Genomic DNA, 15,255 nt, shown 5'->3' on the forward strand with positions numbered 1-15,255 from the left:
GATCTTCTGTTCTGGCTGGATGACCCCTCACTCAGTTCTTGGCTTGTGCTAAAGTTGCTTCAGTTGTGTCTGACTCTTTGTGACCCTTCAGACCATAGCCCGCCAGGCTGCTCTGTCCATGGGGTTCTCCAGGCAAGACTACTGGAGTGGGTTGCCATGCCCTCCTCCGGGGATCTTCCCCACCCAGGGATCGATCCTGCGTCTCTTATGTCTCCTGCATTGGCAGGCAGCTTCTTTACCACTGAGCCACCAGGGAAGCCCCTCTCAGTTCTCTAAGAAGTCTTAATACACGTTTGAAAAATCTGGTTGCTTTCATTGTTTTCTGGTGAGGTGGGACCAGAATGGATTATAACCAGGGTTCTCTGCCCTGTCAGGCCTAGAGCCTACTCATCACCACCAGGGACAGGAAGTCCCCATTTGTTTCATGAAACGGTGACCTCACAATCTCTTTCCTCCGTGAGTCAGGTCAGAAGAGTGAGAACTCTGCTTTCAGGCACCCACGGCAGTGTCTGTCTCCCCTCCATTTCTCCTCTTTGCTTTGGGTGTGGCGGGGGTCAGCTGGGTGGGGAGGGGCGGGTTGCACCCCATCACCAGGGCTTGCTGCCCTCCCCGGCTCCAGGCTCACTCAGGGCCTGGCCTGCCCCCTCCTGTCTAAGTAGACCAGCCAGCCAGACTCAGAGCCTCCCTTTAATATTATAAAGTGGAATTAAAAAACAATGCAATCTATTCATATGCATATTTATGTAATATAAAATGGGGTGTCTAGGGCCAGGATCTGAGTGAGCCTGGAGCAGGGCGGTGGGGGAGGAGGGTTTGCGGGTAGGGAACAGGGACAGTGTAATGCCCCAAGCATGACTGAGAAAAAGATGGACAACAGTGATAAGGAAGTAACACACAGATTTTAGAAGGAAATCTTGGGCACAGTTAGAAGACTCCAGGCAGCAGTCAGAGCTGGCCTCTGACGCGGCCACAAACGTAGGTGGTGGGTGCAGCCATGTGATACCTCCTCTGAAACAGCACAAATCTCCCTGTGAGGTTTGAATAACAAAGGACAACACAGATCCCTGTTTGTATTGGAGTTGCATTCCTGGAAAAGTCAGTGTTTGCTAAAAGCATACAAAAAAGACTGCTTCTGTGCACCACGCTGGGCCCAGAGCGCGCCTGCAGCCATCCACCTGTGAGCGGGCGGGACCCCTTTGTGTTACGGCGCTGGCGCCTAGCATCCCTGTCCTGCCCCCTACAGGCTAGCTGTGACCTCACTGGTTGGGACAACAAAAATCACCCCCTCCCATTTCTAAAACACCCTGCTTCCCCAACTCCTACTGGGAACTATAATGTGATGACTAGGGGACCAGGAGCCCTGAACACTCCCATTTAGCCTGGAGAAGCAGGAGGACTTCCTGGAGGAGGTGACACCCAGCTTCTTGAAGGTTGGGCAGAACCCTGTGAAGACGTGCGCTGTGCGAAGAATTGAGTGTTTCTGAAGTGACGCCCTCTCATGCTGGTGGTACCAGGGTGGGCAGACTAGGGCAGCCTTGTTGGCTGCATCTGCTTGTGGAATTGTCTTTTCCCCCCTGCTTTCAAGGAAGTTCTGTGTTCTCTGAACTTTGCCTCACTTGGTTTCCCTTCCTGATGACCAGGGGCCTCTGCCTGCTTGTGGGCTAGGCAGAAACCCCAGTTTTGTTTTTGGTTTCCAGGGGCTGTTGGACTAGTTTTGACCAGAGTGGGGACATAACCTTCCCTTAGAGGGTAGAGGGAGGGGCCTGCGGTGGGGGCGCCCCGACTCTGTGATCTGCCTCCCAGGGGCCCTGTCTGGGTTCACAGCACAACTGTCTTCCTCCTGTATTGCTGCCGGTCAGGAAGGCACAGCACTGCAGCCGGAGAGGGGTCTTAGAGGCCATGAGCTCAGTTCTCTGCTTTCCTGGGATTCCCTCCTGTGACAGAGAGCTCACTGCCTCACAGCACAGCCCACGGTATTGTCAGACAGGCGCTGTCCCCATGCCAGCATTTCACAGCACCCCAAATCCTCTGTCTCTTCTCACCGCACTTCAGGGTTTTCCAGCTCATGCCTCCTTTCCATAGGTAGAAAAATCTTAACATTCTAGAGTTTGGGATTATGAAAATCATTGACGTTGTATCTATTTCCAAAATAAAACCCAGCTAATAAAGAACTTATTTCTGGAATTTTAATTGGCTCTGTCCTAGGTTGAATTCTCTAGAAGCAGAGCCTCAAAGGGAGAATTATGAAGAAGGGGTCCCAGGCAGAGTATCAGGGAGCCCCCTTCCTACAGGCCAGGGACAAGCCGAACAAGGAGATGGTTTCAGGGGAAGAGAGGCCTCAGGTTGATCCCACAGGGACCACCAGACAGTCTCCTCCTCCTGCTGCGGGATGGAGGCCACCTCTGCTGGGGGGTTGGAGGGGGGGATGTATTGATGACTTCCCAGGGAACTGTGGGGAAGATAGTGGTGGTCCAGAGAGGGATGCTGCTGTGAACTGTCGGCCGCCAGAGTACAAAACGTGGAGCCAGACCGGGCACAGGAGTGGGGTTTTAAGGGCTTCTGATAAGCCTCCCGTGGGGAAGCGGGCATGCGTCCGCCCCCAGGTGAGGGGCCGGTGCTTCCCAGCCCCTCCATCCTACTCAGCACGATCCAGGGTGCTTCAGGTTCTCCGGGGGTCTTCCGACGCTGCCTCTTCACCCTGGTGGGGCCAGGGGCAGTGGTGGGGGGCAGGGCAGAGATGGGGTATGCGGGCAGGGCCGCAGGCTGGGGTCTTCCCGGAGCCCCGCGTGAACCGATCTCCCTCTTTCTGCCCCCCAACCCCCCAGACTGCCTCTTCAAGGTGTGTCCCATGAACCGCTACTCGGCCCAGAAGCAGTACTGGAAGGCCAAGCAGACCAAACAGGACAAGGAGAAGATCGCTGACGTGGTGCTGCTGCAGAAGTTACAGGTGTGGGCGTGCGGGTGTCCACTGGCCCGTGTGTCTCACGAACCCGGGCACACGCACAGGGCTGCCATTCATCAGGGCCGACAGGGCCTAGTGGCTGAGTCCTGAGGTTTGACCCATCAGGCCAGAGACCGATGTGTGTCCCTGTGAAGGAGGTGGGGGGTCTGAGCCCGGCCAGAGGCCCACTCATCCACCCCTCTGTGCCAGTTGGAGGCAGGCGTCTCCTCCTCCAAGCCAGTGCAGCCCTGTCCCAGGACCCGTGGTGCAGTGAGCTGTGGACTGCCTTCAGTGGGTCTTAGCTAGGTCTTCAGCGGGACATCGTAGTGCAGTGAGAAACCTGGGCAACTGTACATGGAGTTACTGGGGCTTCTAGAGAAGTGCTTTCAGTGAACTTGATTTGAGAACTAGTCTTAACCTCTCCCCTCATTCTGTAGAGTTAGAGCCTGGGGCCCTTCGAGGGGACTAGGCTGTTGGGGACATCCTATGAGTTGGCATGGGGCTTAGATGGTCCCTGGGTCTCTGGCCGATGTTGTTGCGTGGGGCCCAGCGGTGGTGCTCAGGCCTGGCGTTCACATCCTGGCTAGTTCTCTCCGAACCGAGCTCAGGGCTCCCAGCCCAGTCCCCGTGGAAGCGAGTGGGAGGCTTACCCAGGGTCAGCAAGGTCGTAGCATGCTGCTGGGACCCTCCCCTGGGCCTGGGGCCCCAGCCCCTCCCACCACCAGGCCGGCCTTGCTTCCAGTATCGCCTTCCCCCAGGAGGTGGGTGTGAAATGGGGAACGAGAGGGCCCGCCCCACACCCCACAGCTGTGAGCCGTGCTGGAGATGGGGCTGGGTGTGTGCTGCTGAGCTGTTTTACCCGAGAACGTCTTCACCCCCGCTGGGGGCTGTCGCGAGCTTTTTCCTTGCTGTTGCCCTGCTGCCGCAGGCCCAGGCTGGGCTGTGGGTCTGGCAGGGTGTGGGGCATTCACGTGTGTGCAGATCCTCAGCACCACACGTGCTCACACAGCCAGGCACTGAGGTTTGTGCAAAGTCACGTGGTACCTGGCACGGTGCCCCGCAGCCACCTTCCCACTAGCTTCAGGCTTGAGGCCCGGATAACGGGACTGAGGAGGTGGAAGGGGCAGAGGGACCACTGCTTTAAGGAGTGCTGGTCTGATGGAGGAGAGAGCGCTGCCCCCCCACCGGCAGGACCCCCCCCCAGTCTGATGCAGGAGGCATGGTGTATCCTTAGGCAGCTTCCAGGCTCATGGGACAGAAGAGCCTAAAAAGGTGTCCTTAACGGGAGGCAAACCAAATCCCGGAGGACCGGAGCTGGATCCTTCAGAGTTGGCTGTGGCCCGTCAGGGAAGGCTCCCTGGAGGCGGTGGGCCGGGAGCACACGCAGTGCTGGGGAGGGAACGTCGCAGAGGAGAGGGAGGAGGAGGAGGGCATGGTGCCCAGCACACCTGCAGGGCTGGGCCAGGGGTCCTGAGTTGGGGCCCCAGGACTCTGGTGTGACGGGGGAGGAGGCCCAGCCTTAGGTTATCTGCTGGGGGTGTCGGGGCTGTAGGGGGCTTAGGGGTCTGTTGGCTGCCCCCTCCCCCAGAGTGAGGTGGTGGGAAGGGGGCAGAGAGGAGGGGCCTAGTGCCCCAGGCTGCCTGCTGGGTGCCCAGGCTGCCCCTCTGCACTCTGAGCCTCATTCTCCCATAGCAGCAGGAGGAACAGGACAGATGGCCTGGGGTGGGCGGGGGTGGGTCCCTCTGGGTGCAGTGGCAGGGCCTGTGGGTGCGGGGGGTCGGGCCCGCCCTCCACCGCAGCCTGTGTCTGTGCAGCACGCGGCCCAGATGGAGCAGAAGCAGAACGACACGGAGAACAAGAAGGTGCATGGGGATGTCGTGAAGTACGGCAGCGTCATCCAGGTGCGGGCGGGTGGCTGCGGGCGGGGGCTCCGCCCGGCTGGCCTGTGGGACGACTGCCCGCCCGCCTCTGCTGTGCCCGGTGCCTCTGAGCCGTGTCCACGGGGGTGTGTGTGTGTGTTCAGCACGGTGGTCGCCAGCGCAGGGCCTGGAGCCCCGGGGGCCGGGCTCACGTGCTTCTGTGGCCTGGGCGAGTAGCTTCCCCTCTCTGGGGCTCTCCTTCCCCAGCCGGACGATCAGGCCAGCGATAGTAAATACTTTTGTCCAGCTGTTCCAGGGTTACGGGAGCTAATACGAATACGGTGTTTAGAGCAGTGCTTTTTTGTGTGACCACCTGGGTGCCAGACTGGGTGTGGTGTGAGTGTGCGTGTGGTCGTGTTTGCGTGTTTGTATCCTGTGTGTCCAAGGGTCCTGTGCACCCCCTGCTCTGATGGGCCGGCCTCCTGGGGTGACCTCACCACCCCCCCGCCCCCCCAGCTCCTGCACATGAAGAGTAACAAGTACCTGACCGTCAACAAGCGGCTGCCGGCCCTGCTGGAGAAGAACGCCATGCGGGTGACGCTGGATGCCACGGGCAACGAGGGCTCCTGGCTCTTCATCCAGCCCTTCTGGAAGCTGCGGAGCAACGGGGACAACGTGAGGATGGCCTGGGGGGAGGGCCCAGGTGGAGGGCACAGGCCGCAGCTCCGTGGGGGCTTCCACAGGGTCCTTGGTGGGGGGCTTGCACAAGCTCAGGCCTGTTTCTCAGGGGGCAGAGTGACCAGAGAGAAGCCTGGGGGCCCGGCCCTCCGCACACTCACCCTGCTCCGTTGGTCCCCGTAGGTGGTTGTGGGGGACAAGGTGATCCTGAATCCCGTCAACGCCGGGCAGCCTCTGCACGCCAGCAATTACGAGCTCAGCGACAATGCCGGCTGCAAGGAGGTGACCGGGGAGGGGGAGAGAGAGGTGGGCTGATGTAGGCTGGGACCTGGGATGCATTACAGGAGCGCCTGCACCTGGCCAAGCGTCTCACGAGCAACACAATCCAAAGAAACTATGAGACTAAGCATAACAGCATGCATTCACAGTGGGGGCAATTATGAACGGTAGGATGCAAAAAGGCGGAAAACCAACTGCTATTTCTGAGATACTGGGAGCGAAAGCCAGGCACTGCGCGTGATGGCTGCACAGGGCACCAGCAAGGGGGCGGCAGGCCGCCTCGGCCACACCTCCGGCCCGGCCCGTGGATCCACCCGGATCTCACCCTTTATAAGACGAGCTAGCAGGGCGCCTGGGACTTGTTTTTGCTCCCTAGGGCTGCGGCATGAATCCTGCTAAAGCCTTGTCTGAACTGGTTGTCTGGCCTCTTATTAATTTCTGTTGATTAAAGAGTCCGGGGACCCTCGTTGGTAGTCTCGTTGGGCCGACCCTGCAGTGGAGGAATGTCTATACACCCCCTCCCCGCATGGTCGCTCCCTCTGGCCCTGTCTACCCCTGGAGGGGCTGGGTGGGCCTCCCCGCCCCCCTTTCTGTCTCCCAGCATCTGCCCACATGCTCCACCCCACAGGGTGGCCGCCCCAGGGCCGCTGGGCTGGGGTCTGGGGGCCCTGGCTGGGAGCAGACACCCCCTCCCTGTGCTCATTACTGGGGGCTGGGCTGGTTTCCCCTCACTGCTCTGGGCCTTTATCCCGGCCCACTCCCGAGGGGCTGGGGGCCTGCGCAGCCTCACGGGTCTCTGTGCTTCCTCAGGTCAACTCCGTGAACTGCAACACCAGCTGGAAGATCAACCTGTTCATGCAGTTCCGAGACCACCTGGAGGAGGTGCTGAAAGGGGTGAGGACTGCGGACACCCCTTCCCCTGCCGCCCCGCCCGCCCCGGGTCCCCTTGCCTGCCTGCGCCCACCTGCCGGCACCCGGCTCTGCTCCCTGTCCGGCCCCCCCTCCACACACCCCCTTCTCTGGCTCCACACCCCCTCCAGCCCCCCCACCCCGAAGGGCCGTCCCCAGCCGCCCTGGCTGGCCTCATCTCATGAAGAGAGGCTCCATCCTCTCCCAGTCCTGGCTGAGCTCACTTTGTTCTCTGGGAAGGGGCTGTGGGCGCAGATCCTCTGATTGCTCTCCCCCCTCACCCACGCCCCTCCACAGTCCCAGCCCAGGCCCCCTACCCTCTGCCCCGTGCCCGCGCCGGCAAGGACGCCAGGCTGCCCGGTCAGGGCCTGTGCCGGCCAGGGTGGGCGCTCGGACACGCGCGGGGGTGGGCTGGGGCTCCGTGTGCCTGCTGGCTCTGGAAGGCGTCTGAGACGGGTGGGCTCGCCCGCCGGGAGGGTCCCCCGCCCTGAGCCCGCGGCCCGCCTGCAGGGAGACGTGGTGCGGCTGTTCCACGCGGAGCAGGAGAAGTTCCTGACGTGCGACGAGTACAAAGGCAAGCTGCAGGTGTTCCTGCGCACCACGCTGCGCCAGTCCGCCACCTCGGCCACGAGCTCCAACGCCCTCTGGGAGGTGGAGGTCAGAGCCCCGCTTCCGGCCCCGCCCGCCTGCTCTCCCTCTCTGGGCTCCCGCCCCTGCCTGGTGGGAGGCCACGCCCCCGCCCCCCCCCCCCCCCCAACACACACACACAGCGTCTGTCTCCTCTGAGCCCCTCCGTGGCCAAGGGGCCGGAGAGGATCCCAGAGCCGCCCACCCAGAGCCCTCCGGGCCTGCAGTGCTCCTCCCATGCGTTTCTTCCTGCCTCGCCCAGGTGGTCCACCACGACCCGTGCCGTGGAGGAGCTGGCCACTGGAACGGCCTCTACCGCTTCAAGCACCTGGCCACCGGCAACTACCTGGCTGCGGAGGTGGGTGGGGAGACAGAGGGCATCCTGGGAGCCCCGGCCTGGCATGCACGAGCGTGTGTGCCTGGCACATGCCTGCATGCAAACACATGTCTGTGGACCCTGGTTTATTTGTGCTCATTTATCTATTTAACCAGTATTTGTAGTCATGCTCGGGTGATAAGTCTCATGGGCATGATGATGCCCCTGCTCTGTGCTAGCAGCTGTTCTAGGCCCTGGGGCTACAGCAGTGAGCACGACTCCCAGCCCTTGTGGAGCTTACATTCTGCATCTGTCTCTGTCTGTGATGCACGGGCTTGTGTGTATTGGGGTGTGTGTGTGTGTGTGTGTGTGTGTGTGTGTGTGTCCGTCCGTCTGTCCGTCCAACTGTGGGTCTGTGGAGGGCAGTGATCTTGTGGGTGCGTCCTCCAGGGCTGGCATGAGTCCTGGGGCTGGGCTGGGCACCCCTGGGAGGGTAGGGTCTGCCTGCCCCAACCCAGGGTCACATGTGGACATTGTTTTGGAGCGGGGATCATGTGACTAACTCCCCATCTTGAATCTCTGAGCAGGAGAACCCCAGCTACAAGGGTGACGCCTCTGATCCCAAGGCAGCAGGCGCGGTGAGGATCGGAGGAGGGTTTGGGGGCGGGGAAGGGTGACCATGCGTGGCTCCGGGGTGGGGGTGGGGAGTCCATGAGACCCTGGGAAGTGGGCTGGAGGGAGAAGGCCTCTCGGGTGGGATCCCGAGTAGTTTCGGGGGGCCTGAGGGGAGGGAAGGGCTCCTGCCTGAGTTGGAATCCCCGCCCCCAGGGCGCACAGGGCCGTGCAGGTCGCCGGAACGCTGGGGAGAAAATCAAGTACCGCCTGGTGGCTGTGCCCCATGGCAACGACATTGCGTCCCTCTTCGAGCTGGACCCCACCACGCTTCAGAAGACTGACTCCTTCGTGCCCCGGTGGGTGGGCGCTGTGTGCCTGGGGTTGGGGGGGTTGCCTGGGCTGGTAGCCGGACCCCCAGTACCCCCTGCGCCTCTGTCCTTCCTTGCAAGACCCGTCCCTCTGGAGATCCAGATCCGAAGCAGCTGTAGGCAGCTCACCCCTGCCGCACTTGGCATGTGCTGGGCCGCGGGCCCTGCACCCTGGGTGCCGCCTTCTCTCCCGTGTTCTTTACAGCTAGTCAGCCTGGGGCTCAGGACACAGTGGGTGCAGGGGATGGACTCCCTGACCTTTAAGGTCCTCCAGCCTGGAGATTTTAGGATGGAACATCAGGATGCTTCCTGGGTGTCAGTCAGGCTTTAACACTGACCTCAGGCAGCTGACTTGGTCACTTGGCCCCGACATCCTCACCTGAGTAGTGGGATTATCGAGTTACCCATCAAAGGGCTGATGGGCGGATTAACCAATCCCTTATCTGCATCTTGAGGCCAGATGTACTTGGAGGTTCAGATTGTTTCTCATTTCTGAAAGGTAATTGTGTTTCACAATCAAAGACATGACTATTTCTGATGTGAGACGCAGGCATGTTGACACTGAATGGGATAAATAGTGTAAATAACCTCATTTGTCCAAATGAATTTGGGTCCCGAGCTTGCACGCACGCCTGGCCTCTTGGAGCACGTGGGTCTGGGGAGAGTGGGCCAGGTGTGAGGGCTTGGGAACGCACGGCAGTTAACACAGGGCCTGGGGTTTCTCTCCTCTGGTTCCTCACCTGGGGGGGACGGGCGCCCCTGGCCCACAGCCACTGGCCATGGAGCCAGGAGGAAGACGCAGGGCCGTGGGGGTTAGAGCCGGGAGGTGCTGCAATGCGTTCCCTGTGTCGCCTGCAGGAACTCTTACGTCCGGCTGCGGCACCTCTGCACCAACACGTGGATCCAGAGCACCAACGTGCCCATTGATGTTGAGGAGGAGCGGCCCATCCGCCTCATGGTGTGGGCCCTGGGGGCTGGGGGCTGGGGGCCGGGCTGGGAGCCGGGGGCCAGGCTGGGAGCTGGGGGGCCGGGCTGGGAGCCAGGGGCCGGGCTGGAGGCCGGGGGCCAGACTGGGAGCTGGGGGGCCGGGCTGGGGGCCGGGGGCCAGACTGGGAGCTGGGGGGCCGGGCTGGGAGCCGGGGGCCGGGCTGGGGGCCGGGGGCCAGACTGGGAGTTGGGGGGCCGGGCTGGGGGCTGGGGGCCAGACTGGGAGCTGGGGGGCCGGGCTGGGGGCTGGGGGCCGGGCTGGGGTCCAGGTTGGTCCCTGGAGGCCCTGCTGACCTGTATTCCTGCAGCTGGGCACGTGCCCCACCAAGGAGGACAAGGAGGCCTTCGCCATCGTGTCGGTTCCCGTGTCCGAGATCCGAGACCTGGACTTTGCCAACGACGCCAGCTCCATGCTGGCTAGTGCCGTGGAGAAGCTGCATGAGGGTTTCATCAGCCAGAATGACCGCAGGTGGGCCGCAGGGGCTGGGTTCCGGGGGTTCCCTGAGAGTCCTCGTCCTCCTGGGGTCTGTGTCTCATGGACGAAGGTGGCAAAGCAGAAGCCGGACAGGCTGGGTGGGGTGACAGGAAGGGACTAGTCCCTGTCGGGCTCTGGCTGACTTTGGGCCCCAGGCTCACTGCTGACACACTCCAAGAACCAGCTCTGTGATGGAGTCACCATTCCCTCTGTTTCACTCATGATGGGATTGAGGTGCAGAGAGGTTCAGAGATTTGTCTGTGGTTACACAGCTAGTAAGTGGCAGTCAGGATGGAAATGCAGAGCCCTTCTCACCAGACACCCACCGTGTGCCCTACTGGTTTTTCTCCAGGTCGGAGTATCCTGGGATTCTGTGTCCAGAGGGCACTTTGGAATCCAGGGTGGATGGGGGCAGGGGTGTGCGTGGAGAGCAGCTCAGGGTGAGGCTGGGAGAGAAGTGGAAGGCAGGTGTCAGGCTGTGTGCTGTGACAGCAGGGCTGGCATGTGGGGAAGGGCTGGTTGCCCCTGGGGGCACGCGAGGGGGTCCTCGGGGTGCCCAGGGTCAGCCCTTCACACTCCTCTCGCCTGGTGTCCCTTTGTGAAGGTTTGTCATCCAGCTGCTGGAGGACCTGGTGTTTTTCGTCAGTGATGTCCCCAACAATGGGCAGAACGTGCTGGACATCATGGTCACCAAGCCCAACCGCGAGCGGCAGAAGCTGATGCGCGAGCAGAACATCCTCAAACAGGTGGCCGCGCACACCTGGGGCTGGGCGGGCCCCGGGGCGGGCCTGTGGCCGGCGAGCAGGACGTCTTTTATTTATTTATTTTTGTATATGTGTATTCTCTTTATTTTTGGCTGTGCTGGCTCTAGCTGTGCACGGGCTTCTCCTTGGGCTGGCTTCCCTTGTTGCGGAGCCTGGCTCTGGGGCGTGCAGGCTGCAGTAGTTGCGGCTCCCGGGCTCTAGAGCACAGGCTCAGTAGGTGTGACCCACGGGCTTAGTTGCTCCATGGCATGTGGGGTCGTCCCAAATCAGGGATCGAACCAGTGTCTCCTGCATTGGCAGGTGGATTCTTTACCACTGAACCACCAGGGAAGCTCATCTTTTTGACATGAGCTTGCTTTTCACATCTCCAGCTGAGCTGTGGCCTCCCTGCTGTTTTCTCATCACTTCTTTAAACATTTTTAAAAAATTATTATTTTTTTAAAAATTTGAGGTGTGGCTGATCTCATCACCTCTTAAAATAAGTATTTATTGCACTCTTAGCATGTGCCAGGCTCCGCCCTTAGTGCCCTGTGTGAATCACCTCATTTAATCCTCCCAACCCAGCGAAAGTCTTATTAATTATTATCCCCATTGCACCCTCGAGGCATGCAGAGGTTGGAGTCACTTGACTGAGTCCACAGCTAGGAAGCAGTAGGGCCAGGATTTTCGTGCAGATGTCAGATAGAGAACTTGTGCTTTAAACAGATTTTTTTTTTCCCCAAATTTTTATTATGAAAATTTTCAAATGTTGAGCAAATATTGAAAGAACAGTGAACATGCACTCGTTACCACGTTGCCAGTCTGGCTTTCTGTAACTCTACATGTCCACATCACCCCCGTGTCCACGCGTCTCCAAAGAGGGTGCACCTCACCTCTAAACACTTCAGTGTGCATCTCCTAAGGATAAAAGCATTGTTCTCTGTAAGCCGAGTCTCGTTACCACACCTAAGAAAACTAGCAACAATACCCCGTCCAGATCAATTTTCTGTACCTTTCCCCAAATGCGTCTTTAAAGCTCGTTTTTTTTGGGTGGGGGAATCAGGATCCAACTAAGATTTTCTCATTCCGTGTGATTCTGGCTCTGTGGTTGCTGTTCTATAACAGCTTTTCACCCACACTCAGTCCCTGAGTTAAACTTGTTTTTGGACAAGGCGGGCCTGCTTCTGACCTCTTAAGCTCTGGCCACCCTGCTGTGGCCTGCCCTTTCTCTTAGCCTCAGACCCCTGAGCTGTAGCCACCCTCAGCTCTCCCCCCAGAGGCTGAGCCAGGCCTGGGACCTGAGTAGAGATTCGGATTCGCGTTGGGGAGGGACCGGCCGAGGCCAGTGTCCCGGGGACTCCAGCCGGGAGAGGGGAGCGGGTGAGCGGTGGGCTGGGGCCATGTCCAGCTTAGAACCAGCTGGGGGTTAATGTCAGGGTGGCCTCCGGGCAGGGTCAGCATGAGGCTGAGGGTGATGAGCGGTGCGGGCAGATGTGGGGCTTCTTCCCGACTCTCCATGCTCCCTAGATCTTTGGCATTCTGAAGGCCCCGTTCCGCGACAAGGGGGGCGAGGGCCCCCTGGTGCGGCTGGAGGAGCTGTCGGACCAGAAGAACGCGCCCTACCAGCACATGTTCCGCCTGTGCTACCGCGTGCTGCGCCATTCCCAGGAGGACTACCGCAAGAACCAGGTGGGCCGCCCGCCGCCTGGCCTGCTGTCCTCTGCCCGCCGGCAGGCTCCCGCGCTCCTGCTTTCCTTCACCCCGCACGTGCTCCCCAAGGCGCACCCCGGTGTGCCAGGCGCTGTCTCAAGCGGATCGGACTGTAGGCTGGTCCTCACGGCACACAGCCTGGCTCCGTCCTTTGAGGGACCTCACACTGGGTTTAATGTTCCACGGTGGCTGTCTTGAAATTCTTAGTTTTTGAATAAGAGTCCTGCTATTTCTTTTCTTTTTTTTAAAATATTACCTCTAGTTTAATTTATTGAAGTATAGTTGATTTATAGTGTTTTTAATTGCTGTCGTACATCTGTTTCAGTTTTATATATATATATATACATTTAAAAAAAATATTCTTTTCCATTATGGTTTGTCATAGGATATTGAACAGAGTTATCTGTGCTATCCATTAGGATCTTACTGTTTATCCATTCTATATATAAAAGCTTACATCTGCTAGCCCCAACATCCACTCCACCCCTCCCCCAGCCCCTCCCCTCCCCAGTCTGTTCTCTGTGAGCCTGTTTGTTTCATGGGTAAGTTCATTTATGTCATATTTTAGATTCCACATGTAAGTAATATCATACGGTATTTGTCTTTCTCTTCTTAATTTCCCTTAGTATGGTAATTTCTAGTTGCATCCATGTTGCTGTAAGTGGTGTTATTTTGTTCTTTTTTATGGCTGAGTAATATCCCACTGTGGGGTTTCCCTGGTGGCTCAGTGGTAGAGAATCTGCCTGCCAAGGCAGGAGACATGGGCTCGATCCCTGTGTTTGGAAGATGCCCTGGAGAAGGAGATGGCAACCCACTCCAGTATTCTTGCCTGGAGAATCCCAGGGACAGAGGAGCCTGGGGGGCTGCTGTCTATGGGGTTGCACAGAGTCAGACACGACTGAAGCGACTTAGCAGCAGCAGCAGCATGTCTTGGCTATTGCAAATAGTGCTGCTGTGAACATAGGGGTGAATGTATCTTTTTTAGTTACAGTTTTGTCTGAATATGTGCAAGGAATAGGATCCCTGGATCATGTGGTAATTCTATTTTAGTTTTCTGAGGAACCTCTGTACTATTTTCCATAGTGGCTACACCAACTTACATTCTCACCTACAGTGTGGGAGAGTTCCCTTTTCTCCATACCCTCTCCAGCATCTGTTGTTTGTAGACTTTTTAATGATGGTCATTCTGACTGGTGTGAGGAGGTACCTCATTGTATTAATAGTTTTGATTTGCATTTCTCAAACGGTTAGTGATATTGGGCATCTTTTCATGTGCCTATTGGTCATTTGTATTTCTTTAGAGAATTGTCTATTTAGGTAGGTCTATCCATTTTTCAATTGGGTTCGTTTTTTTGTTGTTGAGTTGTATAAGCTATTTGTATATTTTGGAAGTTAAGCCCTTGTCAGGCACATCGTTTGCAAATATTTTCTCCCATTCTGTAGGTTCTCTTTTCATTTTGTTTATGATTTCCTTTGCTGTGCAGAAGTTTATAAGTTTGATAAGGTCCCATTTGTTTATTTTTGTTTTTATCTCTATTGCCTTTGGAGACTGACTGACAGAAACACTGGTACAGTTTGTGTCGGAGAATGTTTGCCTGTGATCTCTTCTAGGAATTTTATGGTGATGTGTCTTACATTAAAGTCTTTAAGCCATTTTAAGCTTATTTTTGGTGAGATGGTGTGTTCTAAGGTCATTGATTTACATATGGCTGTCCAACTTTCCCAATGACACTTGCTGAAGAGACTTTCTGTTGTGTATTCTTACCTCCTTTGTTGAAGATTAAGTGACCATAGGTGTGTGGGTTTATTTCTGGGTAGAGTCTACTATTTCATTTTCACCAGGTCCCACCAATCATGTAGCTGGTCTGCTAACAGACAGGGTCCCTCCCTCATGGGGGTTTCATTCTGGCACGGAGCTAGATGGGAGCTAAATAACGATGTTACAGAAACCCACCCTTGGCCCAGGGCTGGTGTCCTCTCCTGGACCCCTTAGCTTCCTAGGGTCTGGGTCCCCTACTGGTGTCTGGGGGCCCGGGAGGCAGCGTTCTGGAGCAGAGTGGGCCCCCTGTGACCCTTAGCCTGGCTGTCCCTAGGAGCACATCGCCAAGCAGTTCGGGATGATGCAGTCCCAGATTGGCTATGACATCCTGGCCGAAGACACCATCACCGCCCTGCTGCACAACAACCGCAAGCTCCTGGAGAAGCACATCACCAAAACAGAGGTGGAGACCTTTGTCAGCCTGGTGCGCAAGAACCGGGAGCCCAGGTGGGCCCCCTCGCTGGTCCCACCCCACTGTCCCTCCCCGCTCCCAGCGCTGCCTGGGGAAGAAGGCCACTGACGCTGGCTGTTAAATCTTGAACTCCTTCTGTACTTGTTGGTAAACTGCCCCCTCTCTGAGGGGGCCCTCCCTGAGTCCCCTCCCAAATTTGGCCCAATTTAGCAGTAAGAGTGTTGACTCCCGGTACAGTGGGAGGCCCCCAGAACCTTTTTTAGTAGGTGAGTCAGCGCGCGCAGCGAACCAGTTAAATATTTTGAATATCGCTCCTCCCCTGGGCGTCCTTTTCTCTGCCCCTCGGCAGTTAGCCCCAGGGTGATGCCCACGGGTTGTCCCTCTCCCAGGGGAGTCCGCAGCCCCAGCTCTAAGCTTTGGAAAGGGAGGAGGAGCAGTAAGCTGCGAGCATCAGGGAGCTGGTGCTGCCAGCTGGGGGAGCAGAGGGGGCTTTGCCCCGTCCGGGGGGCTGCCTCTG

The 15,255-nt window shown here is 58.1% G+C and overlaps 1 protein-coding gene across 2 annotated transcripts in view; it reads left to right on the forward strand.

Moving 5' to 3' along the window:
- Positions 1-15,255, forward strand: part of ITPR3 (inositol 1,4,5-trisphosphate receptor type 3) — a 67,192-nt gene that overhangs the window by 24,054 nt on the left and 27,883 nt on the right. For both annotated transcript variants that reach the window (XR_009693549.1, XM_061146459.1), the window contains exons 3-16: positions 2,826-2,947; positions 4,756-4,842; positions 5,317-5,475; positions 5,662-5,760; positions 6,568-6,651; positions 7,177-7,323; positions 7,556-7,651; positions 8,197-8,247; positions 8,438-8,580; positions 9,451-9,550; positions 9,888-10,048; positions 10,659-10,800; positions 12,325-12,486; positions 14,601-14,773. Coding sequence is in view for 1 of the 2 variants with exons in the window: in XM_061146459.1 (XP_061002442.1) it covers positions 2,826-2,947; positions 4,756-4,842; positions 5,317-5,475; positions 5,662-5,760; positions 6,568-6,651; positions 7,177-7,323; positions 7,556-7,651; positions 8,197-8,247; positions 8,438-8,580; positions 9,451-9,550; positions 9,888-10,048; positions 10,659-10,800; positions 12,325-12,486; positions 14,601-14,773 (1,726 nt within the window). In the remaining variant the exon portion in view is untranslated. The remainder of the gene's footprint in view (positions 1-2,825; positions 2,948-4,755; positions 4,843-5,316; positions 5,476-5,661; positions 5,761-6,567; positions 6,652-7,176; positions 7,324-7,555; positions 7,652-8,196; positions 8,248-8,437; positions 8,581-9,450; positions 9,551-9,887; positions 10,049-10,658; positions 10,801-12,324; positions 12,487-14,600; positions 14,774-15,255) is intronic.

This window comes from Dama dama, chromosome 7 (genome assembly GCF_033118175.1).
Source record: "Dama dama isolate Ldn47 chromosome 7, ASM3311817v1, whole genome shotgun sequence".
Lineage (NCBI taxonomy): Eukaryota > Metazoa > Chordata > Mammalia > Artiodactyla > Cervidae > Dama > Dama dama.